Source organism: Amphiura filiformis, chromosome 12, assembly GCF_039555335.1.
Source record: "Amphiura filiformis chromosome 12, Afil_fr2py, whole genome shotgun sequence".
NCBI classification, from domain to species: domain Eukaryota; kingdom Metazoa; phylum Echinodermata; class Ophiuroidea; order Amphilepidida; family Amphiuridae; genus Amphiura; species Amphiura filiformis.
The window spans coordinates 43,483,920-43,510,066 of NC_092639.1; the positions used below are offsets into that span (position 1 = coordinate 43,483,920).

The window sequence follows — 26,147 nt, forward strand, 5'->3', positions numbered from 1 at the left end:
CAGGCTCTGTGTGATATCTCATATCATGTAAATGGTATGCTTAGCCTGAGTCGCTCGGCCTATCTCGAACAAAATCGCCATGCGTAGCTTTTGAAAAACGAGAGGATTCGCCGTACTATCACGGCAATTTTTGACACGAAGATATAGGGATGATGACGATGTGCGTTTTTTCGTTATAAACACAGCCAAAATAAAAAGTCTCCACTAGTTCCATCCCCATTTAATCAGAATCTGATGAGTTTATGGCAAAATAATTTATATAATAATTTTCTATACACTTTCCTTCACTCACGCTAGTGTCGCTACGTGATACAATTCCCCATGTCATTTTTAAAATTGCACGAATTTCCAAACAACGGTCCTTATGGTCACGATGATTAAACTTTTGATATCAAAGTTGGTATCAACCTTCGAAGGAAAGTGTATAGAATATTATTATATGGATTATTTTGCCATAAACTCACCAGACTCTGATTAAATGGGGTTGGAACTAGCGGACACTTTTTATTTTGGCTGTGTTTACTTGATATTCACCCCCATCAACGGAAGGAAAATTCCAATAATAGGAATGGCTAGAGACCTTTTCTGCAGCTGACTGAGCATCTTTGGAAATTGGTTCAGATAGATGCCACGTGCACCAGCAAAAACGAAAATGTTTTGAAAACGTTATAAACGTGTATAAACGCGTTTTTATTTTGGTCAAAACTTTTAATAACATTTAGATTTAGGGTTATATAAAGGTCATGAAAACATTCTTAACACTTCATATGAAAAACATCACAAAAATATTATGTTTTGGGCAACCTATATAATGACCAAACACTTACATATGAGATAAAGAAAGAACAAATCAAGTAAAAAGGAGAAGAAAACATCCTTTATGCCTGACAGAACTTGTATACAAAAACAGTGGTAGGTGATAAAATGATTACAACAAGGTGGACTTTTCTTCATCCTGGAAATGGTGTTTCAGGCGAAGTTTGCGAAAGAATGCCTCACAATCCCGCCGAGTGTCAAATTCACTGAGGCCATTGCTAAGGACACTGCGTTCGTCTTGGGACAAAGGTAGGTCTGATGGAATGGTAACAACAAGTTTATCCGGATACGAGTCTTGTCTGCTGTACCTCGAGGATGCTTGTGGACACAGACGTGCTAGCTTGAGATACATTATTGGGGTATATTTCAGTTTTGGCCCCAGTGTGACCTTCGACCCCTCATGGGAGCCACAGGGGGGCAAAGATAAAATGGAACAAATCAATTTTTTATAATTTCAGGTGGAAGGATGCCAAAAAACATTGGTTACACTATGTAGGTGAAATAAACTCCCAAACCTATAGCGCCACATACTATACCCACCGGACTTTGGAATACTTACTCTATCTCTATACTTATTATATAGTATGCTATAGTATACTGTTCACTTTATTTTGCTACACCTGTATAATACAGGGTGTAGCAAAATAAAGTGAACAGTTCGAAAAATGCCACTAGGTTAAAATGTATTAGGTATTTGGTCAAAATACTTGATAGCTGAATCAACATCTTGTTCTCCCACAACTGTAAAATCACTGGCGTGGGACAATTAACAAGGTCTCAGTAGCAATTTGTGTGAGCCGAGTAAAATGCAGTTGCGCGAAATCAGTTCAAATCAAAGCAACATGAAAATCACACGTTTAACTACTTTCTTTACAGTAGCTAACAGTCTTAGTCTTCCACATGGCACCAGGGCATGGTCACCATTCCTCTGTATGCAGATATCAGCTATCCTCGTGGCACTCACGCCACGTCTTATGAGAGGTCTGTCCAGCCGGGGATGTCAACTTGTGCAATTATATATCTCTGGAGTTCATCAAGGTCTGCAGGAGAACTTAAATGAAACCTTTGCTTTTAAATTGCCCCACAAGAAGAAATCCAGAGGTGTGAGATAATGAGGTCTTAGTTGGTGCTTCAAACGATTGCCAAACAATTCTGCAAGGTGTTCTGTCAATTACTGACAAGGAGAGTGGTGAAACCGTGATTGACATGTTATAAGCAGCCTTTTCTATACATAAACACTGGCATGAATTTTTCATGTAAATTAGGTAATTGCCAGACATCATAGACTTCGAGGGCCAGTCGTAAAAAAATTATGACGATCATCCTATATTTTTCCCAGTCAGAGTAATCAGGCTAGGTCTAATTTCAACCATCATTTTATGATAGCTGTCGTTCAGAACTGAGTCGCTCTTGTGAAGAGAAAATGACGTTTTCTTGAGGAAAATTTAGTACATATCTCTGTGGTGATTTATTTGGTGTTGTGAGATCTAATAGAAGCCAAATTATTATACATGTAGCTCTGTAACTACACTAAAAGGTATCTTGGTGTAGATTATTCATCCAGCAGTTCAAAACATTATTTTGTAAATGAAATCAAACGTAGCAAAGTGAAATGCAAATTTTAGTTCCAGTATTTGACTTAAAATTTACAAAATAACACTAAAAAGTACTTAATGATGAATTAGTGTCAATTATGTCCGGCATTTCAACATAAGTTTTGGTGGCATGAGGGTTAAACTGTGTCATCTTGTGTAATGTAAGTATATAGCAATATAATAATTGTGCTGACCAGAAAGACTTATCTCAGTGTTTTACCAAATAAGTTCGAGCTACCTAGCAAACACAAAACGTGTTCGACATCATTCGCCAAAGGTTCGATAAGGTTGCCAGAAAACGTTTAAATATCGGGTTATATAGAGGGTATATAAAGGGTATAAAACGTTTTCATAACATTTAAAAACATTTTTGATAACCTCCTGCAAATATTCTAACAAACTGTTATTTGTGTGTTGACAAAATATTTGGCAAAAATGTTTGCAAAACAATATAACATTTTAAAAACATTTTAGAAAAAGTTTTGTAGTGTGTTTTCATACATAACGTTTTAAAACGTTTTCATGACCTTTATATAACCCGACATTTTAATGTTATTAAAATGTTTTTACCTATTAAACCAAACCCCCAAAATATAACCTGTTTAAAACGTTTTAAAAACGTGTTAGGTTAAATACCACTAACTATGTATTACACCGGTTTCAATGGGAAAATGCCTAATTTCGGGTGGAATTTTCTCATATTCAGAACTCTCACAGTTCAATGCCACTAATATCAGGTGAAACTATATGATTTAGATGCCAAATGATCAAAAATTCAACATATGTTGACCTGAGACTTTTCTTGTTTTAACGCACTGAACCGTAAACACCTTAAAATGACAGTGCGCCCTCGAAGCTGGAAGTTACAATATGATAGGGCGAATATTTACTAAAAACCGAAGCCGTGCGTATGAATTTTGGCACTATTACAACAAAAATGTCAAATAATGAGAGAAAATATACCATTTTGAAGCATCAAACCCTACAAAGTACTTTTTTGCTATATAACTTGATCAATTTCAGCGATTTTAATGCAGTCTTTTCGAATGCCATGAAAACAAATAGTTCCTCGTCGTATTTCAATGTATCGCCCAGGCCTATTGGTGGTCTTTAACCTTTATGTCTGCCGGTTTGAAAGCCTCAACTCTATATTGAATACATTGCAATATGGCTAAGTAGAATTGTGCTATATCTGCAATATGAAATTTGATTGGGTGAAAGTTTTATGATTGGAAGAATCTGTGGGTAGTGGTGAATATTTTGGTACCAAAAGCTCATAATGGCCAAAAAATAAGTTAAGGCTTTCTGGTTCTTAACCCTTGATATTAAAGATGAGTGGGATCCAACGGTAAGTAAATTCATATAGACACTCCATCCCCTCTCAGTTTGATCCACAGAGGGCTTCCTTCTATGTGTTGCCTTCATTTCAAATTCTGCGAGATGATGGAACTCTGATATTACTGTTTTAGATGAATAAGCTAATAAAAGTATTAGCTAATGTTTCTATGAAGCAAAATCACCAATTGAATGGAAAACAAGTAAGAAAAACCCGTTCTAAATTTTGCTACAAAACACAATGGATCGTGTACCGCGAAACCTCGTCTACAAGCATATAGAGTGCTTCTGATGAAAGCTAAATTATTCCAGGCCCCATTATGGAGTTTGAGCAAATAAACTGCAGATCCAAGCATATACAATCAAGTATTATTTTAAGACCAATCTATTGTATTCGTATTAATTAAGCTTTCATCAAAAACACTATGCTTGTAGACGAGGTTTTACGGTATTCATAATTCAAGTATTTCCAACTATGAGCTGAACATATTTCTGACCGTGGTATAATACATACGACTTCATCAAATCTCAAGAAGCTTCTTATAAAAATAATGGTTTGCCGTAATCCCACTTAATGTAAAAGATAGAACAGTATAATGCAGTACTCATTGAAATTAGAATCCTCTTTCACACCTAATCACACATTTACATAACTCCTCCTGCGAAGAGCAGACAATCTGATTCATCGTCTGATTCCTGAAACCAACTCGGTAAGGCCCAACTGCTCCAATTCCAGCTATATACCTCAGTGGTGTTAATAGAAGATTCAGAGGCCGTCTCCATTGGTAGTAATTTATAACTACATGAATCGACATCAAAAACTGCATCACATTTGTTTACGTCGTAAATTGGCACAGAAAAGCTGTCGAGTAATGAGAAAAAAATCAATAAATATCTAATAAACTATCAAAATACGTGAGGAATGTCCCAGAGTGGTCAATCAATCCCCCTGGAGTCTTTCTTATCTCTCAGAATTCCAATAATTACAACCACCAAAAAAAAAACTAACAAAAACAACAAAAAACCAAAAAAACCAAGCAAACGAAAAACCGGTCAAAGGGATTCCGAAACTTGTTTTGAAGTTGCTAAAAATCAAATGACCCATTTTGTATAGCGTTATCCTATCCGCCATACCTCTATAGCTAGTAATAGGCATAACTGCGAAAAGGCAGCTGACTATTTCTCTGTTGATGCATTGATTACAAACAATTAATATTATTCAAGGAAGAGATTACTGAAATCGTAACTATATCGCAATAAAACATAAGGAATCGAAGTCCCACGATACAGATAGAGAAATGTAGAGACATACAGGCTGAGTCAAAAAGGAGTAAACTCATGTTTGAGGGGCTGTAACTCGAGATCTGTAAGGATCATTTTTGTAGCTGCACACGGCTGATTGATTTTCATACGTTTAAATTTCGACGAATCAGCAAAGTGCTAACAGTATTTATTGTTGAAAAGACAACTTTTGTTATTAATTAATATTCAACAAAGTCCATGACAGTACTATAGTTTGTAGGGATACCAATTCAAGTCTTTACGAACGATCCGGCAGAAGCTTGATTGGGGAATGTTGGGCAAAGGATTGAGCTGATCTTTGGTATTGCTGTAACGCATGTCTAACTCTAGCAATGTTCACTTGTGATCTAACAGTTCGTGGTCTGCCTGAAACTTCCGGCTGTATGTTCCTTAGTGTCCCATGCACATTGAGCTTGTTCACATTCTTATATACTGCTCCCTTACATGAAACCCGGTTAGCTGTAGGAAATTGGAGACGAAAAAGACGCTGAACTTCAGCGGGACTCTTCGTCGACAGAAACGTGCGCTCCCGTGCGATAAATTGTGGTGCCATGTTGTCATTCGGCCCGTTTTATTATAATGTAGTGCAATGAGGTAAAGAGCCCTTTAACATGTAGGAATTATTGATCTAAACCACACCTGCCACAGAATTTTATTTGCATTTGAATAATGCGCCTTACCAATCAATATAATAGGTAGGTCCCTACTTGGGAAGTGAAACCGTGTGCAGCTACAAACATTGGTGGTTGTATTCAAATGAGTATAACTTGAGTTGCTGTGAGCTATTGCAACAATTCTTTTTTATTTAGACGTGTAGAATTTGCTCTTTCCAGTGGTATTTTCATTTTTAGCAGATTTTTTACAGATATTGTGTTACAGCCCCTCAAACATGAGTTTACTTCTTTTTGACTCAGCCTGTAAGTATTCAGGTTGTCGTATTATACCTCTGCATAAAGAAACATAAGACACGATATTTTATTATAATTTTTAAAGGAATGATCTGTTACTGATCTATATCAGCGGATCATGACGTCATCATATGTGATGCGATCAAGCAAAGTCAGTCGAAACTCGGAAATATTAAATTGTCAGTTTCTTATAGGATAGTAAAAAGCATTTTAAAAGCTGGATTTTGCAGAAAATTCCATTGAAATTGAATAACCAGTCCAAAGATATGAACATTTAAATAGTTTCCAAAACAAGAGGTAACAAAAGGATAAATTTGCTTTGTTTGGCTATATCTTAAAATCAATATTTCCGAGTTCCGACTGATTTTGCTTGATTGCATCAGATATCACATATCTGTTTCTGATCTGTATCAGCCGATCATGACGTCATCATAGTTTAAATCTGACTATAAATAGGCGAATGTTGTATACATGTATGAAGATCGAAAGGCTCTAAATGTTGCTACGTTGTAAATGCGTTGCACTTTATTTGGTTGAAAACGGTCAAGAATTGGCCTCAAAATCAGAGGTAAACAGAGAAAAATAGTTGGTTGCTAACCTAGCCACGCACGTCCTACGCAGCAATATCGCGCGGGTAACGCAGCCATATATCAATGGCCAAGTGGACCAAAAACCGTGTAAGATTATACGTGTAACCTTACACGTGTAAGATGGCATCTTACACGTGTAAGATGGCATCTTACACGTGTAAAGTAGCAAAAAAGTGAGATGACCATGACGGACCAACAGTCGGAATAATTCCTGACAGAAATTCGTCATAAAATACAGGACATTTTAGTAGTCATACAAATTAAGAAAATACCTCGTTTAAGATTTTGGTGACGAGCTCTCCTTATCCTCGGTACGCCGCCAATAGTATCACGTATCGTCCATCACTAAAATTCAAATATTACACGTATAAGAAGTCGTGGGTGTTACAAATCTCAAAGCGTCTTTACATATTATTGGTTGAAGTTTGTTACGCCTGAGATGATTGGTTGTTTGTGAATTCTTACTTTGTGATTCGTCAATTTAAAAATCCCCCTTAATTCTTACACGTATAAGATGCAAACTTACGGGTATAAGATACAACCTTACACGTGTAAGATGCAATCTTACACGTGTAACCTTACACGTTTATCTTACGCGTTTTTTTGGACCACTTGGCCATTCATAGCCATACGCCATCGCACGCGTAAACGACGCAGAGCCACTTAATGATATTATGAGTGAACGACCGCAGACACGCTATGAGAGCACGTAATAAATACGGGAAAAAGATGTGTGTTTGTTAAAAAATAGAAACAGCATGAAGCGGTACTATAAATCAAAAAGAAAACAAATGAGGACAAAAGAGGTACGGTATGTGTGGGTTATTAAAAGAAAATGAAAACCGGAATAAAATAGGTTAAAGAAGAAAAGCTAAATGAGAATAGAATTAAATAAATAATATAACATGGAAACGGGAAATCACAAGCTAATCAGCAAATTAAAAAGAAGCTAAAGGCGAAATGTAAGAAAGGACAGATTTAGAAAATAACGGGAACGGGTTAAATAAATTAAAAACATGTAAACGGATAATCCACAAGCTAGGCAGCAAAAATTATATAAAAAAGAATGCAAAATTGGCCCATGTAGAAGAAACTCAAAAGAAAGAAAGAAGCAAAATAAAATGTCCCTTTTCAATGAGTCTACCTGTTCAGTAATTGCCCCTGTTTTAATGAACGCTTCCATTTACTCATCTATCGGGGACCTGCGCGAAGTTGTTTATGCAATCCACGCATTCCTACACCTGACTAGCAGCCTTTAGTTGGGTAGCCGTCGGCTACAATGCACCCAAAATTTGAAATGATTCGGCCTTGGCGGAAATTTTAAACTGCATTCCATCACCCGTTTTAAACCTTCCACGAAAACACAGGTAGACAAAAGAATGTTTAAAGTTTACAACACAATAGGCCCTCCCTTCGGCAAAACACACAGCTTCTACATGGTCTATTCGCTGTTGAAGTGACATAATAATCGGATTAACTACACGCGGTATCTATGCATTGAACCATATCATTCTGATCGCTCGCACCTGTACGATAACTATCTTGGAAAAAAGCGGTATTGTATTCAATCTATGATTGCAGACATACACAGGTGATGAGTGCAACCTGCTTGTAGTGCTTGTACCAAAATATCTTGGTTATCAGGCTTCAGGAAACCACCAAAAATACAGAAAAAAATAAATAAAAATGATCAATAATCATCACGTCTCTGAAAAAATGCTAAAAATCATAAACTTATAGGCCTATATTTACATTTTATTTTTGGGAGGGGTCTTTAATACTTTCCAACAAATTATCTATAGAAACATTGGAAATTTATCAACCATGGCGGTCTCATACACGTATCAAACGCTACAAATGGATGTACTTGCGAACAAAAGGACTAGTTATGAATAGATGCGACGGCTGAACTATCTCTATTGTATATATTATTCTATTAACCCTCCTCGTCCTTGCATCTTCTCTAGGTGTTAGCAGGCTTTTATTTGCACAATGGGGCGCTCAAAACACCAGGTTGGTGCTAGCGGCTACCCAAAAATGGCCGACAAAATCCTCACCATGACTTGGCTCGTTGGATTCGTCTATAGTTACACTACATGTATAGACGAATCCAACGAGCCAAGTTATGGTCAGGATTTGGTCGGCCATCTTTGGTTTCCCGCTAGCACCAACCTGGTGTTATGAGCGCCCGATTGTGCAAATAAAAGCCGCCTAACACCAAGAGAAGATGCAAAGACGAGGAGGGTTAATAGAATAATATATACAATAGGCCTAGAGGTAATCCTGTCGCATCTATTCATACATAGTCCTTTTGTTCATCCATTTGTACATCTATGAATAGATGCGACGGCATTACCTGCGGAATTATCTTTATTGTATTATTCTATTAAGCCTCCTCGACCTTCTCTAGGTGTAAGGCGGCTTTTATTTGCACAACTGTTGGAACTGTATTGTGTTGTAAATCATTCTTTTGTCTACCTGTGTTTACGCGGAAGGTGTAAAACGGGTGATGGAATGCAGTTTAAAATTTCCGCCAAGGCCGAATCATTTCACATTTTGGATGCATTGTAGCCGACGGGGATCCAACTAAAGGCTGCTAGTCAGGTGTAAGAATGCGTGTATTTGGATTCATCTATAGACGAATCTAAATTCACGCATTCCTACACCTGACTAGCAGCCTTTAGTTGGGTAGCCGTCGGCTACAATGCACTCAAAATGTGAAATTATTCGGCCTTGGCGGAAATTTTAAGCTGCATTCCATCACCCGTTCTACACCTTTCGCGAAAACACAGGTAGACAAAAGAATAACACAATACAGTTCCCTTCGACAAAACACACAGCATGGTCTATTCGTTGTTGAAGTGACATAATAATCGGATTAACTATACGCGGTATCTATGCATTACGTACTTGCGAACAAAAGGACTATATGTATGAATAGATGCGACGGGATTACCTGCGGAATTATCTCCATTATATATATTATTAGCTATTATTCTATTAACCCTCCTCGTCCTTGCATCTTCTCTAGGTGTTAGGCGGATTTTATTTGCACAATTGGACGCTCAAAACATCAGGTTGGTGCTAGCGGCTACCCAAAGATGTCCGACCAAATCCTGACCATGACTTGGCTACTTGGATTCGTCTATAGCGAGAAACTCCCTTACCTATCACAACAGTGATATCCACGTGGTTCACCACGTCTGTGACATGCGCATTCTTGACATTGCCCATTATCCCATCTCTCTTCTGGTGCAAACGCTCTATTGTTGTGTATACATGGTTCTCCTGCAAGCAATTAAAGTGAATCAATCAGGTTTGGCTATATGGTTAGGGTTAGCGGAGGTTAGGAACAGAGATAGAATTTGGGTTATGTGTATGCTGGAATAAGTTTGTGTTAGGTTAGGAGTAAGGGATGGATGCGATTTAGACCCACTGGTTTTCTTGGGTGGACGAGCGAGCACAGCTAGACGAGCACTTGATCGTCCCGCGTTCTATACTTCATCGTCCTCTGGAATCACTGAAGAATGCAAAGGTCAATTCATAAAGCACCGCCCGTTGTGAGAATCGATCTTGTAAATTGCCGGTACTCGATGCTATTGTTATAATTGACAATAACTTCTCAAAACCACTTATGACAACACAAAGGGAAACTGACCGCATGAAATAGCATTTTGCAGTCAAAAGTATAAATATAAAAGAAAACATTTGAAATAGTTTTACCTTGTGAAACTTATTATCAACAAATCTTGATAAAATATTAATGTCTAAAGAAAGTAAACGTGTTTTTCACATTATAGTTATATCTTTTGAAATTGAATTTAAATATAGGTTTTCCTGGCCAATTTCGCAACTTGTGCGTTCGATTTAATAAAAGTGTCATTCGTTTTCGCGCAAGATTGAATGATTGCAACGAATCCCGATTTCTTTTTCGCATTATGAGCAATCGATTTCATTTTAGTTCAATCAAATTAATGTATGATCAGAACAATTCATTATTGTGAATTCAATTTCGTTCTCGAATGTTTCAATTTCACTATTAGACGTCTAATTTAACGGAATAAGCAATCAATTTCGCAAAAGATGCACGGGGGACTGCGAAACGTTGTTAATCCTATTTTCAATTTCATGCATTGACAATCTAATTAGCGAAAAGGAATTCAATTTGAAATTATGCGGATTTTCAAGTATACTGACATAGGCCTATATGCCCTACGTCTACGTTGCAGCAGAAAAAAGTGAGTAGCCCTATGTAAAACAGAATAAACGCACACATGTTTTAATGGGTAATGCTTGTAATGAGAAGTATACAGTATTCATGAAAGCACATTTATGCTTGCAATTACGAATACGAATGTAACATGTTAATATTGTTTTTAACACACGAACACATTATTGTTTCGATCTGAAATTTAAAAAAATCCCACATGAAAATGGCCGAAAAACGGCTTGTGCCCCCCCAATCAGACCCGGTGCCCCTCAATCATGGTCGGTGCCCCCCCCCCCGCAATAAAAATTAATAAAATGTTATACTCTAGGCCTATATATAGTTCAGATTTTCACACAATGAAATGGACACGATTGGGGTCTAATTAAACAGATTGTGATGTGAAGGATATGTTTATAAGTCGACTTCAAAATATGCTTATTTAATTTCTAGATGTTGTTTTGACTGTGTTCATTCAGTTTTTATTCTTATACGATAGATAAAGGTTATATCATACAATTAAAAATACGAAGATTTAAAACAGATCTATCGTAAGAAAAAGTAGCATTAACTTAAAGGAAAAGTTTCATTATATTTTTATAATTTATATGATTAACTAGACTGAGCTTGATTGAACTATGGGACATACATCACTTTATGGTTTCTGAACTAAACCGGGAAAATACTTTTAAATATATATATATTATAATTAGTTATAATTCATTTTCTGTTTTACTAGGCCTATGCATACGGCAATTTAAACATTACTTAAAAATATGTTTTCCCTTCACATTTAATACAGCAACGTGTTTGTTTGAACAATGTTAACGATACATGTATCTAATGTTCAATATAAACATGATAAGTAGCATTTTATATTTGAACCATTGTAAAATATTTAAGAACTTCTGGTTTTGCACTTTGCGAATTCGATTGAACATTTTTCCATTTTGTTTCCGCATATATGAATTTGTATTTCCAAATAGGCTCTGAATTCAAGGCCACATGAATTTGGCTGCACAATTTGCGAAATTTGCTGCACAATGTGCGAAATTGGGTGCACTATTTAGAATTTTGAATGCGTATTAAATGAAATAGATTGCACATTTGCTAAATTGAAATCGAGAATGTAAGCGTTCATTCAATTTCGCGCGAAAAGGAATGACACTTATACTAAACTGAACGACCAAAGTTTGAAATTGGACGGGAAAACCTATAGTAGTATAGCTTTATTTGATCATGTTGAAAAAAACTAATACCACTTTATCTCTTTATTAAAAAAAATCCAACATCATGAATATTCCCACCTTATTTTTAGGTTCTAAAAAGTATTTTAATTAGAAATATTTCATATCTATAAAGATTCCGCTCAAAGTTCCAAACTACTCTTCAACTCAACCAATAAACATTTCACTGTCCTTTATATAAACATTGTCTGCATTAGCATACTTTAGGTAGGCCTATAGACCTATACTGCTGATGCTTTAATTGTTGTATCATTTAATTAGCTATTAAAAATTCAAGAAATAATTTCAGACGGTAAAATTAGGTATCATTTCTGTGAATAAATAAAAATGATATATGTAGACTAGTCCAGTAACGATCGATGTAATCGGTGATCAAACTAATTGACCACTTGAGGAAAGCACTTGAAATTCGCCACCGCAAATTGCTGTTTCAATACACGATCGATCGTGAGGTCATGCTTCTTCAATTATTCGCTCGTCCAGGTCTTTGAATTTCATCGGGTAGCTCACCTCGTCTAGTACAGGCTCGTCTCGGGCAGCTCTCATGGGTCTAAAACGCAACTGTCCCTAATGAGTGCATGTTTTGGGTTTTGCCAATGCCAATGACTGGTACGTCAATGATGCCTACAGAATGACGCGGCAACTTTAATCGAGGCGCAACTTTACACGTCATGTTAAACCGTAAAAGCGTGCGTGTTTAGCAGATAAGCGCATTATGCACTTATTCGATTTCATGTTGCCATGGAAGATGAGGTGGGGGAGAGGTCATGTAAATCTATAAGCTTAACAAATATTTGTGTGTAGCCCTGTCATACCTCTACACAATCCTAGTTTAAAATACTCACATCCCTATAACAGACCTTCAAATGTCCATCATAAACATGCATTTAAACAGGCTTAGTGGATAAAGACCTTAGTGGATAAAGTAGTTAAGTGCCAAAATACTAGTTTTGAGAAAAATCGGTTTAAAGTTATGAATTTTTTCTATTGACCACAAACTTAGTTATTTTGGTCTAAAACTTGCTGTAATGACTTGATATGGATATTGTACTTAATGCAGCTATTAATCAACGATTTGTCATTTATTGATTTTCTATAATCAATAATCAGTATTTTGTACTTGACTACTTTTTCCACTAAAACCATGGGTCAGATTTAAACAATTGCATTTTTCACAAAATTGAAAGTTAATAATAGTTAAAAGTATACATTTTAAAATGCCCATATTGAGAGGAACAATTTGGTGTATTATTTATGCAAATCGGATGCTCTTGAAAATTTGACCTTGTTTGACCTTTGATTGACCTTGACCCTATAACGGCTAAACTAAGCACATTAGATGTAGCAAACCATATATTTTTGTAATCCTTGTACCCTAATGAGTAATTTGAACCAATTTAAAACAAATCGGACCATTTTGAAATTTTGACCCCACTTGACCCCTCACGTGACCCCTACTTGGAGGGGGTCAAATTGACCCAAATTTTCAGAAAAAAATGTTTGACCCCTAATGACTAATAATCTGCCAATAACTCAATTTCGTCAAAATGGCAGTTAACTACTTTATCCACTGGGGTCTTTTATTTATTTATTTATTTTATTATAATGAATATCCTATCTGAGCCTGCATGTTCATGCGCTTTGTCATGGTGCTAAATTCGGCAACCGTGACTTATAAACTTGATGACCGTATCCAAATAAATTTTAATATCCCAACTGAAATAATTATGACAGTACAATCGCGAACAATTATAATCATACATTATAAATGAAAGCAAAAAAGTAAGAGTTTAACAATTAAAGTGTGTACTAACGACCTGTACCTTATGCATTTCCAGTCCTGAAGCTTGCCCCTTTCACATCACCCCCCTCCTCACACACACACACCTTCACTTGCTATTAATACGCGAATCACACCATGAAATTCTTGATAGTAATTGGAAAGATTTGTCCCAAGTCTACACGTTTTACAATGAGCAATGAACTTTTTAGACTGCGACAAGTCTGTCCTTTAAAACATTGTTTCTGAATGGATAATGATTTGTATATTGAAAATCATTTTTGCAACACACTGTGTATGTTATTTGAAGTTTTTTGAAAAAAAAATAATTTGGTCCAGAATGAAAGTACACGGTGTTGTATTGAAAATCGTGATATTATTGTGAATTGAGTTAACGAGCGTACAAGTTATGGGCTTATGACATATACATTATTAAAGCCTCATCTCCATTAGCTCCCCAAGGTAATATTCTGTATAAACTTATAAATAACATTACTCAAGGGAGCAAATGGGGATAAGACTTTGTTTCACTGAGCCTCTAATGTAGATGTGAGAGTTGGCGTAAGTAATCTTTTAATAGTAAAAAAACAACAAACAAAACAAATCGAACTGTTTTCAAATTCTTAGGTGATTTACAACACTGCCAATATGCTACAAATATGGGTCACTATAAGACTTATTAACAACAGCTTGTTTTAAAATCATGATCGTTCACAATATATAAATATAGCAATGAATACTCGCATATTTAGAGCACTCTGATTTGATAATCATAGTAAACCTGTGAAAATGTCTACGGGTGTTATTGCCGAGGTGTTACACTTCATTAAAATGCTAAGTAGTGTAGGGAACCCGGTTATGCAATTATGAGGACGAAGTCCAAGGGAAGTGACAAGTTAGTGTAATTATGTATTTGTTTTAACGTCTTGAAAATTGAAGTAATTCTTATCTAGTAATTCTACGGAAACACACCACTTGATAACAGTAATTACTTCAATTTTCAAGGCGTAAAAACAGAAATAATTAATTATGGTTGACAATTTTTTTTTTAAACCCTTCAACTGAAATTGATGACGTTAATCTTTTATTATTGTCAATGGTTAAAAATGTATGAAGCCTTTTTCTGGATTATTCATGAAAAACCAGGTATGAACTAAATTGATAAAAAGGGCGTTGGCTCTTTTTAAACTTGTTCCTTGATATAGTTTACGCTCCGTAGCTTTTACACTGAGATTTCGGGTTGTGCTCTTTGTTATGCTAAAATTTTTTCCATATTTCACGTGAGTTTGGCAGAATGCCCATTAGTGGTTAGTCTTTTCCTTGAATTCATGTTCAGTATTAATTATCTTGAACTTAAAAGCCATATTGTAACATTTTCATACAAAATAGATTAGTATTTCTTTGCCATAAAATGTTAGCCAAAGAAAACTTGAATTTATTACCAGCGCCGATGTCGCCAATACGTATCACTCCTTCGGTCATGTTACGGTACGATCCTTTGTTGTGTATATCACCGCGCACCGTCGCGTCCCGCACGCCATGTACGTACTGTGTTATGAGCATCGCGTATGCGTTCGACTAATATTTCCATCGTAATAATAAAACGACGGTTCCTGCCTTTTATTCAAAATCTGCAGGGTATGTTGGTTTAATAAAGTACAATATAAAAAAAACCCAGAATTTTGAAAAAATATTAAGGGCGTCCTCCTCAGCAAATGTTATAATATGGCTTTAATAGGCATTGGTGCGTGATTCAATTAAATTTGGCATAATAATCCTGTCGAGCAAGTTACCAGTGCAAGCTACAATCCAGGAAAAAAAGGTTGGCACACTTTGCCTGTCTTTTTGTATATCTCCGCCCCGCTCCCCCAATTCAATGTTGGACCAAGCCATGTTGTCAACAGGTCCGTGAGACCCTACAACATTGAAAGATGGGGAGTGGGGAAAGGTGAGATATAGGGGGGAGTCTGTACTTCACATATATTGCATGCATGTTTCACTCGCCTCTCTAATTTTGATTTTGAAGTGTGCCAACTATTTTTTTCCTGGATTGTGGTACAACACGTATATTGTTTCCATTTTAACCCTAACGCCCTACGTGGAAAGGAAAGAAGGGAGGAATAGATGAACATAGAAGTTGCTTGTTCTTATCGGGAGCCCGATACACCCCTCTCCCGCGTGCCAAGCACTCGATCAGCGGGTGCGTATACATGACTTATGGGTAATGCGTCATCGCATCACCTGGGATGCATGCATGCATGCGCAGTGGCTTTGTTCTGTTTGATTTTGTTGGATCAGGTGATCTGGTAAGGTTATGGTTAAAGTAATAAAAAGGTACATCCGAGATTTTGATAAAGATATTTATTTTATTCTTACCTGGATAATTATAACATGCACTCATTACTCCTAATGCTGAGATTAATCCAATTAACAGAACTAGACACAGTGATGCAGTATTCATCTTGCCGTTGCTCCTGTAAAAAGAAAACAAATACGATGAAGAAACAAACGTATTGCAAGAAGTAAATTAAGAAAATAGTAGTATAACTTCATTGACATTCCTTTCCCCTGGAAATTTGTGTAATCTGCTTCGTGTGATGAATATGTTCACTTTGGTTATAATTTAAAACCACGTGTACCATGTTTCCCGTATTATATAGTACGGTTTCTTTGCAGAAAATTACGTTTTAAAATGGAATAAGTAGCTATTAGTGTGACTTCAAAAACAGTTAACGGCTTAGGTGACAAAAAGCAAGTACTACTAGCGGACGTAGTGTCGGTCTGTTAGCATTTTTTCTGGAAGAGGTAAAAGGACCCTAAAAAGTATATTTTGAAAACTGTTTTCAAAACATTTCAGTAAATATGGTAAAAATCAACCACTTACCAATCCCCAAAACGCAAAATCCGGGTCGGTTGGGCACGTAAAACAGGTTTTATTTGTTGCTTTAGGATCGTATACTTATAGAAAATAATATACTTTCAGAAAATGGTTTACTTAAAAGAAAAATTCACCCTTAGATTAATTATATAAAGTTGTCGTCATGGGATTGTTCAACCGCTCGTTCGTTTCTCCTATCAGCTGCTCAACAGGTGTTTTACTATTATATTATCTACAATTGATTATATTTATTGGTACTCTACGTCAGCACATTGGATGACATTAATCACGTTAAGATAACAGGAAAACTGTGCACCTGAGCTTATTTTACGCAAACGATCAAGTGTTACAACAATTATGTTTTACTTCTAGCTCTCAATGAATTGAGCATTTGACACGATGTTGACGTCAGCCCGTTATATTTCACACTTTTATTTCATCAAGAATATCAAGTACCTGAATTATTCACGTTCACTTGATGTAACATTGCATATACAGCGCCAAAAAGTATCCTACACTTGGAAAAAAATACTAATTTTGTGATCCACTCAAAGTGAGTAGCAGAACATACAAAAATATATAGGATACTGTTCAGCATCTCATGTTTAGAATCGTGCAGGAGTATCCTCTCTTCGTCTAGAGGACAGCATCTCATGTATCACATGTGCTCATGTATATTGACGTTGGTCAACGTTACATTTAAGTAAAAAATAAATAAAAATTCCTTTAAAAAGGAACAGGGCGAGCAAATGAGGAAGTGTCAAGATAAAGGTGTAGTTATTTTATTGTTTGAACTGTTTCTATAATTCGCATCGATCATTATGAGTATGTTTTTACGTACTCGGTTAATTTTGTGGTGTTCATTATCGAACCCCAACGGTTTTAGCTTGTATTTATATTATTTATTAACATAGGCCTATTTGTTTGTGATATTTCAAGCGTTTTAAAATTTTAAAATAATCCCATTCAATTACACGATTGACGATGGAAATTTACTGAATTTAGAGAATGCACTGCGACCACCACCTGAAACCTATCAAAATAATATTATTAACTAATCTTATAACTGTTCAAATAACAGCCCTCACTTAACAGACATTAATTCTCAATCGGCAGGTTCCATAAGTGCTAAAGTAAATATATTTTCAGTCTCTTATCGCCTGCCTAAGTTTCCCCATTTAAGGGGTGGGGTATGAACGTTTGGACAGTATTTATTGTGGGACATTAGAGCACATCAGACATGTTGAATTGCATTCTGAATACGAAGAATGTCCTTTTGATATAAAATAATTTTGATTTTTTGAAATTCGCAAATGATGATTTTTACTTAAAGTGTATGTAGGTGAGATGAAAAAGCCGACGATCAATTGAAAATGTTGACCTTTCGTATTGAAGATATGGATCTTTTTCCCAAAACACAAAATAATTAAGTAATTTTGGGGGAAAAATCCATATCTTCAATATGAAAGGTCAAAATTTTTCAATTGATCGGCTTTTCCTCCCAGCTACATACACTTTAAGAATATGTCATTAGATTTATAAAATTTACTTCGAGGACTGTTATATCAAAAATATGAAAAATATCAAATTTTAATAATTTGTCATAAAATTTGTATTACATCGTGATTTTCAAAAAATGAAAATTATTTGATATCAGAAATACATTCTTCGTATTAGGAATGTATGTATGTCCCTCAAAAAATACTATCTAAACGCTCATTCCAGATCCCTTAAGTACTCTCTTTAATTTACTCAAGGTTGTGTTTGTATAAATGAATTCAGTTATATAAACACAGCCTCAAAAGCATGTTGACATAAATTAATTGACTGTGTGGTTATAGTATCATTAACAGATTCTATACGCTATAGCAGAACAACAAGCACATACAGGCAAGTATTTTGCCAGGATCAATAAAACTATAATGAGGCTATTAATGTAGCCCAACTGTACGTACAATCTGGCAATGCCGCTAAATCTTAAAGAAATGAAAAATATCTGTCGCAATTTTCGGATTTGCATAAAAGTAATTCTAGTTCATCCAAGTTGTAAAACAATCATTTCTTTTAATACAAACACATTCCTTGGTAAGACAACTTTATAGCACTGTTCGAATATCAACATATTCTAGTAGTAATGACAAATTTAAATGTACACTATCGCCTCTGTAGTTTCCTGATTACATAGACAGCACGATTATTTTATTTTTATTCTGCAACGCTGTGAGGAAATAAGTAGACCAAAACCCATCGCAATAAGGACGAAAAACGCATTCGTCCAAAAAGGATGACGGGCTGTCAATAACGTAATGTTAAGCATTGGTTTCTTGCCCTGCGGGGCCATTATATATTGGAACCCATTAATTGCAAGTCCTCACTATGGGAGTCTCCGGCCTCCGCCCTGACGGGCTTGCGGCCTTGAGGTTTTAAATGGCTGGGGCCAAGTATCAACAAAAAACATCAGGCCGCAAGCCCACAAGTATTCTACTTGAGTAGAGGAGAACGAGTTTATGAAATTACATGAATGTATACATGAAATGTATTTAACATTCTCTGATATTTGTGAAACTTTAAAAGTGGCTCTGTTTAATATCTTTAAAGTGAACACACGTACATTATATAGATGTATACTTTGACAACTCAATCATTTGATCGAATGAATACTAAACAAAACTCATATACATTTTTTCTACCACCGGCGTTTCGCAATTATTAACATTAAAAATGATCCAATACTCTTACAATTAAACACTTATGCATGCTTTTTATATCATTTTAGCAAATTGCAAAGAAAACAACGTGCTTTTAAATTGAACACATATCAAACATCAAAAATATATAGGCAAAAACATCGTCTCATTTATACTTCACAAGTGCTACTGTAATTGTTGTTATTTGCAAGATATCAACTATCAGCATTTAGAAAGAATAATGTCAATGTTAGAGTATTACAGTCATAGACAAAAGTTTGGAATATTTTTATTTTTGTATCAAATTAATTTTTCAGTCATATTAGGAACATATTTATTGTTCTGGAGTAGTGCTCAGTTGAATTTAATTGAAAGATACAAATGTTCTTTGATGTTTATATCACACAGTTTGTCAATTAAACAAAGAATTACACTAGACTTAGCTGTGGTCTAAGACCACGAACACAGCCGTGTTGTGACCCCTTAATCACCTTTGACCCCAAAATATATGAAAACCCCATAGACATTGGCTAATGTCAATGCACGTGTCCACGTGGCATCACTTTGCTATGCTTTTTGTGGCAGAAGGGGCATTTTGATGGTATATCGTGCTATACCGGAAGTGACCCCTTACTGACCTTTGACCCCAAATAAAATAATACCACATATAAACTGGGTATCCACAAGTCATGTGTGAACATACCGTTACTGTCCTATGTGTTTCTTAGCAAATAAAATTTTTGAAGGTTTTCGTTTTATACCGGAAGTGACCCTTTAATGACCTTTGACCCCAAATCTGTGTACACCCCATAGACACTGGGTAATAACAATGCATGTGTGCAAGTGGCGTCACTGTCCTACACAATCTGTGGAAGAAGATGCATTTTAAAGGTATTTCGTTTTATACCGGAAGTGACCCCTTAATGAGATTTGACCCCAAATAAAAAAATACCACATATACATTGGGTGACTGCAGATCTTGTGTGAACATACCGTTACTGTCCCATGTTTTACTTAGCTAATACAAATTTTGAAGGTATTTCGTTTTATACCGGAAGTGACCCCTTAATGACCTTTGACCCCAAATTTGTGTACACCCCATAGACACTGGGTAATAACAATGCATGTGTGCAAGTGGCGTCTCTGTCCCACATAATTTGTGGAAGAAGATGCATTTTAAAGCTATTACTTTTAATACGTGAAGCGACCCCTTAATGAGCTTTGACCCCAAATAAAAAAAAAATACCACATATACATTGGGTGACTGCAGATCATATGTGAACATACCGTTACTGTGCTATGTTTTACTTAGCTAATACAAATTTTTGAAGGTTTTTCGTTTTATACCGGAAGTGACCCCTTAATGACCTTTGACCCCAAATCTGTGTACACCACATAGACACTGGGTAATAGCAATGCATGTGTGCAAGTGGTGTCGCTGTCCTACGTAAGTTGTGGGAGAAGATGCATTTTTAGTTGAAATCACGTTTTTGATCCCTGCGTGACATTTGACCCTGCGAGTTTCATGTGACATGTAGGGGCGTGGTCTATGATCATTGTGACCAAGTTAGGTCAAAATCGATGTAAGCATGTGAGTGCTAGAGCAAATGTAATGGTTGACAGAAGTTAAGAAAGAACCTGTAAGAAAAAGGACACAGCCGTGACTAACGTCACGGCTGTGTAATGAGGAAGCGCATTACAATGGAAGGATCACACAATCGCAACACTTTTTGGCGATCTCTTTGTATCACAAAATGAGATTAAAGACACTAGCAAACTTTATTGTTTAAACAAAAAATTAAACTCTCACTATGGCATGTATTTGGCGTGTCTACCCCTTGCCAGCTCAAGGTCATGTATGTGACGCGACATTCTCTCGACCAGGTTTTCCAAGGTTCCTTGTGGAATATCTCACCAGCAAGCAATGATCTAAGTTCCTGCAGGGTGATTGGTTGGTTGTCCATGTTACCTAACCTACTTCTGCCCATAAGTTCTGTATAGGGTTCATATCCGGGCTCAAAGCTGGCCAGTCCAGGTGTTCTAAATTCTCATTTTCAAGGAATTCCTTCGCGTGTAGGGTTCTGTCCGCCGTGGTGCTGTCATCTTGGATCACGAAATTGTTCCCGAAGTCTCTTCTTGCAAACGGAAGCATAACTGTATCAAGAACATGTAGGTAGCTTGTAGAGGTGTGATTTTGACCTACTGTGAAATGCTTTCCATACTGTGATTCCACCACTATCTCCCTGGACTCTAGGCAGGATACAATCCTCAAGCAGGGCTTGACCAACCTGTCTTCAGACCTTGAATCGGTCATCTTGTCTGTAGAGGAGGAACCGGGCCTCGTCAGTGAAGATCAAATTACGCCAGTGGCCTACTGTAAAATGTCTCTGTGATCAAAGTAAGCGCGCATGCCGATGTCTTTGCAGAAGTATTGGCTTTCTTATTGGTCGTTTTGCGCGAAAACGTGCACTAACCAGTCTATTTTTCGCAAGTTTCCTGGTAACAGGTGCGTTTATGGACCTCAGCCATTCTGTTTGTAGCCGAGATCCATGCTTCGTGCGGCCATTGGGACAAAGTCTCAGGAGAGATCGACCTTCCCCAAAATTTTAGAAACTGCACCTAATGTAATTCCTAAAGCGACACCAATATCCTTCTGTTTGTGGCCGTGATTACATAAGTCAATGACGCGGGCGTATAAATCTGCGCTCAACTCGCACCCCATAAGAGAAATATCGTATACAACAGACAGATACAACAAAGTAAAGCTGGTTTCTTCACACGGTAACGCAAAAGCCAATGTAACCTTATAAATCATATCGCTAAAATAACTGCAAAAAGGATACCCGATGGTTCATTGGTCAGGCATAAGAAGCCATTGTCCTATATTACGTATTGTGTAATATGGAATGGTACATAAGACCTTGCCAGATACCCGAGATCCATTTTGCATGGCTGACGGGTCATTGATGATAAGAAATCTGCACGTAAAAACAGTGCTATGCAAAAAAAATAAAAAATATTCCAAACTTTTGTCCATGACTGTATATAGACTTTAATAGCAAATTTAAACATAATATGAACATCGCTGTCGACGGTCCGTCAATCTACTCCATACATGTATATGCCCTACATCTGTACATGAGGCGCATAATTCCACATGTCGATCACCGTGATCACTATTTTAACAAAGTGAGTCTTTGCTACTTCTTCTTAAATCAAAACACATTATAACGTCTATACTGAAAAAATTCACATACGAACATTAATTTATTCACTCTGCGAAATATTTTTCAGCAAACAGTGCCAACTAAGACAACTAACAAGTATAGAGATACTTTAGTATATGTCTTAAGACGAAACTTTTACTTTCATAAATGGGACCAAGTTTTAAAATGGGTGAAAAGCAAGCCACACAGGAAATATTTTCAAACTTTAGCCCCTTTTTCAAGTTTTAAAACGTTTTTTTTGTTGGTTTTTTTGGGTATAATATCATTATCTCGTTGTATGCAATGGGATCGTACTTATTTGTAACAGTTAAACCATCAATGTCCATGGTTGTGGAAAAGCTTAAAATATTGAAATTTTACCCTTACCTTTGTAGAATGTATTGTCAAACCTACAAATCTCTACGCAGATGTCGCTTTACACTAATGAACTCAAATGCACTTCCACGTATTCCATAATGAGACCACAAGTGTAAGATTTTCACTATAAGATCTGTAATTACTCCCACTTTATAATTAGTAAACCACAACATATACGGAGGAATAGAAATTTGTCTGATTCCCGAAATGCGTCTTGGACAGCACTGAGGATGTCGTCATTATAGTTTTAAAAACGAGTTTCACCTGAGGAGTAAAGAGGATCGGGGGCATGTAGATACACTAGTGTTGGTGCATGCCATGCGCAAACGTAATACATAGTGCAGCTACGCTGCGTGTTAAACTGAAAGTTGTAAATGTGTTTGTAATGATGAGTAACATTGTTTATTACTATGTATGAAGTGTATATGAAATATGCAATCTGATCATAGCTATAGAAACACGATTAAATCCAATTTCATCAATATTGCCGTGACGTCATTACAACATATTGATGATGCATTATGGGATATTGTCAGATATTGTTCATTGAATTCCCCACGTGGGCTGTACATCATGGTTCATATAACATTCACACTAGCTACGAAACATCATACTCATTTGATGCGTCATAATTAATCTTTCATCTAATTAGTTTATATAATTACAATTTTGGAATTACCTTAATGTAATATGTCCATGATCTTAACATTTGCTGAAAACGTTAGTGGTTTATATTTGGATCTGACATTCCGTCTTTCATAAAATGTTGGGCGAAACTAACAATTTACAAATTCAGCCACTGCCAAATCGTCGTTACACTCTTAAAGGTAGCGGATGTTACCTAGAACATTTCAAGTATTATCGCATTAATTAACCCTATAACCTTACTCAATACTTAAAAATATTGATCTATAAAGCATGCTACAAAAACCTATTTATTGAATAAATTGAAAACTGTTTAAAAGCGTCTTATCGTTACATTAAGGTGTTTTTTTAAATTATTTTATTAAGTAGTGCCTAATCATTTTGAGTGTCAGTTATATTGTTTTGCTTTGCTTTCCTATTTTTCAATAACATTTCATTTTCACTGAAGTAAACCTCAACCTGACCATTGGTCTATTACAGTTGAAACCCATACACCCCCTATGACAACCTATGGTAGACATGACCTTAATCTTCCACACGGGGATTTTGAATTCAATGCGGTTACCTGAATGGGTGACTCCATTTTTAATATACACCTACTCCTCTTTTTGCCAAACGACAAGTGTTTCTGGAATGCTGCTAAAATAAGAAAATTAATGTTAATTTATTGCACATTCTAGGGAAGCGTGGTTACCTTTTTTAAATAGCCGAGTGAGAGGGTTTTCAATGAAATATCCTATGTTCGATTCGTGATACCCAATTGGGGCACATTTGATGTCGTTTATTTAATTTTATATACGCAAAAATATTTTTTTAATTGAGCAAGAATAAGGATAGAAAAAACGTTGAAAATTCTATGTAAAAATTACATTAGACCCCGCCAAAGATTACTGTTTCGTTTTTATGGTAATCTAATCTTTTATTTCCTGAAACAAATTTGGGGTCTAATGTGGAATTATTATATAAATGATAAAAACATCGAACGTTTATACAAGAAAAATGGTAGGTTTCACTATATAGTATTATACTGATACACATGTATATACGATGTACTAGCGCACGTGTTCGGCGAGTCAAAATCGATATAATGTATTGTCCATGTAGAGGCCCGTTTATTGTCGGATTTCTGTATGTAGAACACACAGTTAACACTAATTGAGCGCTATTAATACACATTAATGTTTTTAGGCAAATGAAATTCCAAAATATGGTACTTTTTCTGCCTTTGCTTGTCACGTGGTAGGCCTATGTTGAAGTTGCGATTATATGTTCAAATAAGTTTCAAATGGATACCAACAAGACAAGTGGTCGTACGGTCTAATGCGCTAGGCTCATAGAGTATCCAAAGCGGTGCGCCGTGAGTTCGAACCCCTCCTCTGCCAAACTTAATTTTACTTTTTTTTAAATTTCATATTGGGGAAATGTAACTGGGAGAATTTATGTATGGCGTGGAGTGGTGTGATATACACCCTTGTGTGGAAGATTAAGGTCATGTCTTCCATAGGGTGTGTATGGATTTCAACTTGAATAGCGCAATATTATGTGGCAGATTTATCTCTTACGCTGGGAAAGTCTAGTGGTCAATGAGTCTATCCCAAGAGATAATTAATTTCGCAGATTATGTTTCTATTTTGATTAATGACACCCACTTGACATTCACGCCACACTGAATCTTCATTATGTGTTACACAACATCTTAGACCATCTGAAAGTTTCTTGCTAATTTAAAACTAATAATACTAATAATCATTTTAATAATGTCTTTTGGTTAGTATGTTTTTCATTATTGATGACAGAATGAAATATAGAAAAGATAAGAAAGAAAGGAAGGAAGAATAAGAGTGAAAAAGAGACAAAAAGCACGAACAAATACAAGAAAGAAAAACATAATGAAAAATGAATGAATTAAAGAAAGAAAGAAAGAATGAGAGAAAGAAAGAATGAGAGAAAGAGGGAAAGAAAAAAGAATGAAAGAAAGAAAGAAAGAAAGAAAGAAAAAAAGAAAGAAAGAAAGAAAAAAAAAAGAAACAAACAAACAAACAAACAAAGAAAAGAAAGAAGAATGAATAGAAAGAAAGAAAGAAAGAAAGTAGAGAAGGCACAATTACATTATTATACAAACATTATATGAAATTACTTACCAGTAATAATCCTATAATCCTATAAAGCCCACTGCAAAAGTCCACTGCAAAATGTAATATATCTGATGACGACTAGATCAATGTCTATGTCATTGAATAAAGGCACAAAAGCAAAAGAGATTGAAATTTTGATGCGTAGTTGCAACTAAGGTATAACACAATCAATTCAGTTTGAGCAGAGCAGGTTGCATTAATTAAGCGACTCACGCACTACACCAACGCTGAATGAGATACAACAAGCAATTATCTTATAATTTCAGATACAAGAAAAGTTTCGATATGCAAATATTACTTAAAAGCCGCAAGCTTCAACTGCTTCATTCATTATGTATTCACAAACACAGTTGATTTAGTATTTTTGAGATCAACAAGTGATTTTCTGGTAGCGTGACTTGAATGGCTATGAATTTTATAGCCCGGTCGCGTAATTTC

General features: G+C 35.9%; 1 protein-coding gene across 2 annotated transcripts; it reads right to left on the bottom strand.

The window, feature by feature from the left end:
* Positions 1-3,413: 3,413 nt before the first annotated feature.
* Positions 3,414-25,865, bottom strand: LOC140166256 (uncharacterized). Of its 2 annotated transcripts, none has more exons than XM_072189662.1 (4): positions 25,716-25,865; positions 16,157-16,254; positions 9,714-9,834; positions 3,414-4,608 (listed from the first exon to the last, which is right to left on the bottom strand). In XM_072189662.1, the coding sequence occupies exons 2-4, from the start codon at positions 16,239-16,241 to the stop codon at positions 4,392-4,394; spliced, it is 423 nt and encodes a 140-aa protein (XP_072045763.1). In that variant the 5' UTR covers positions 16,242-16,254; positions 25,716-25,865; the 3' UTR covers positions 3,414-4,391. The 2 variants fall into 2 exon arrangements, with proteins under 2 accessions (XP_072045763.1, XP_072045764.1); XM_072189663.1 differs by lacking the exon at positions 25,716-25,865 and adding an exon at positions 22,939-23,033.
* Positions 25,866-26,147: the final 282 nt, after the last annotated feature.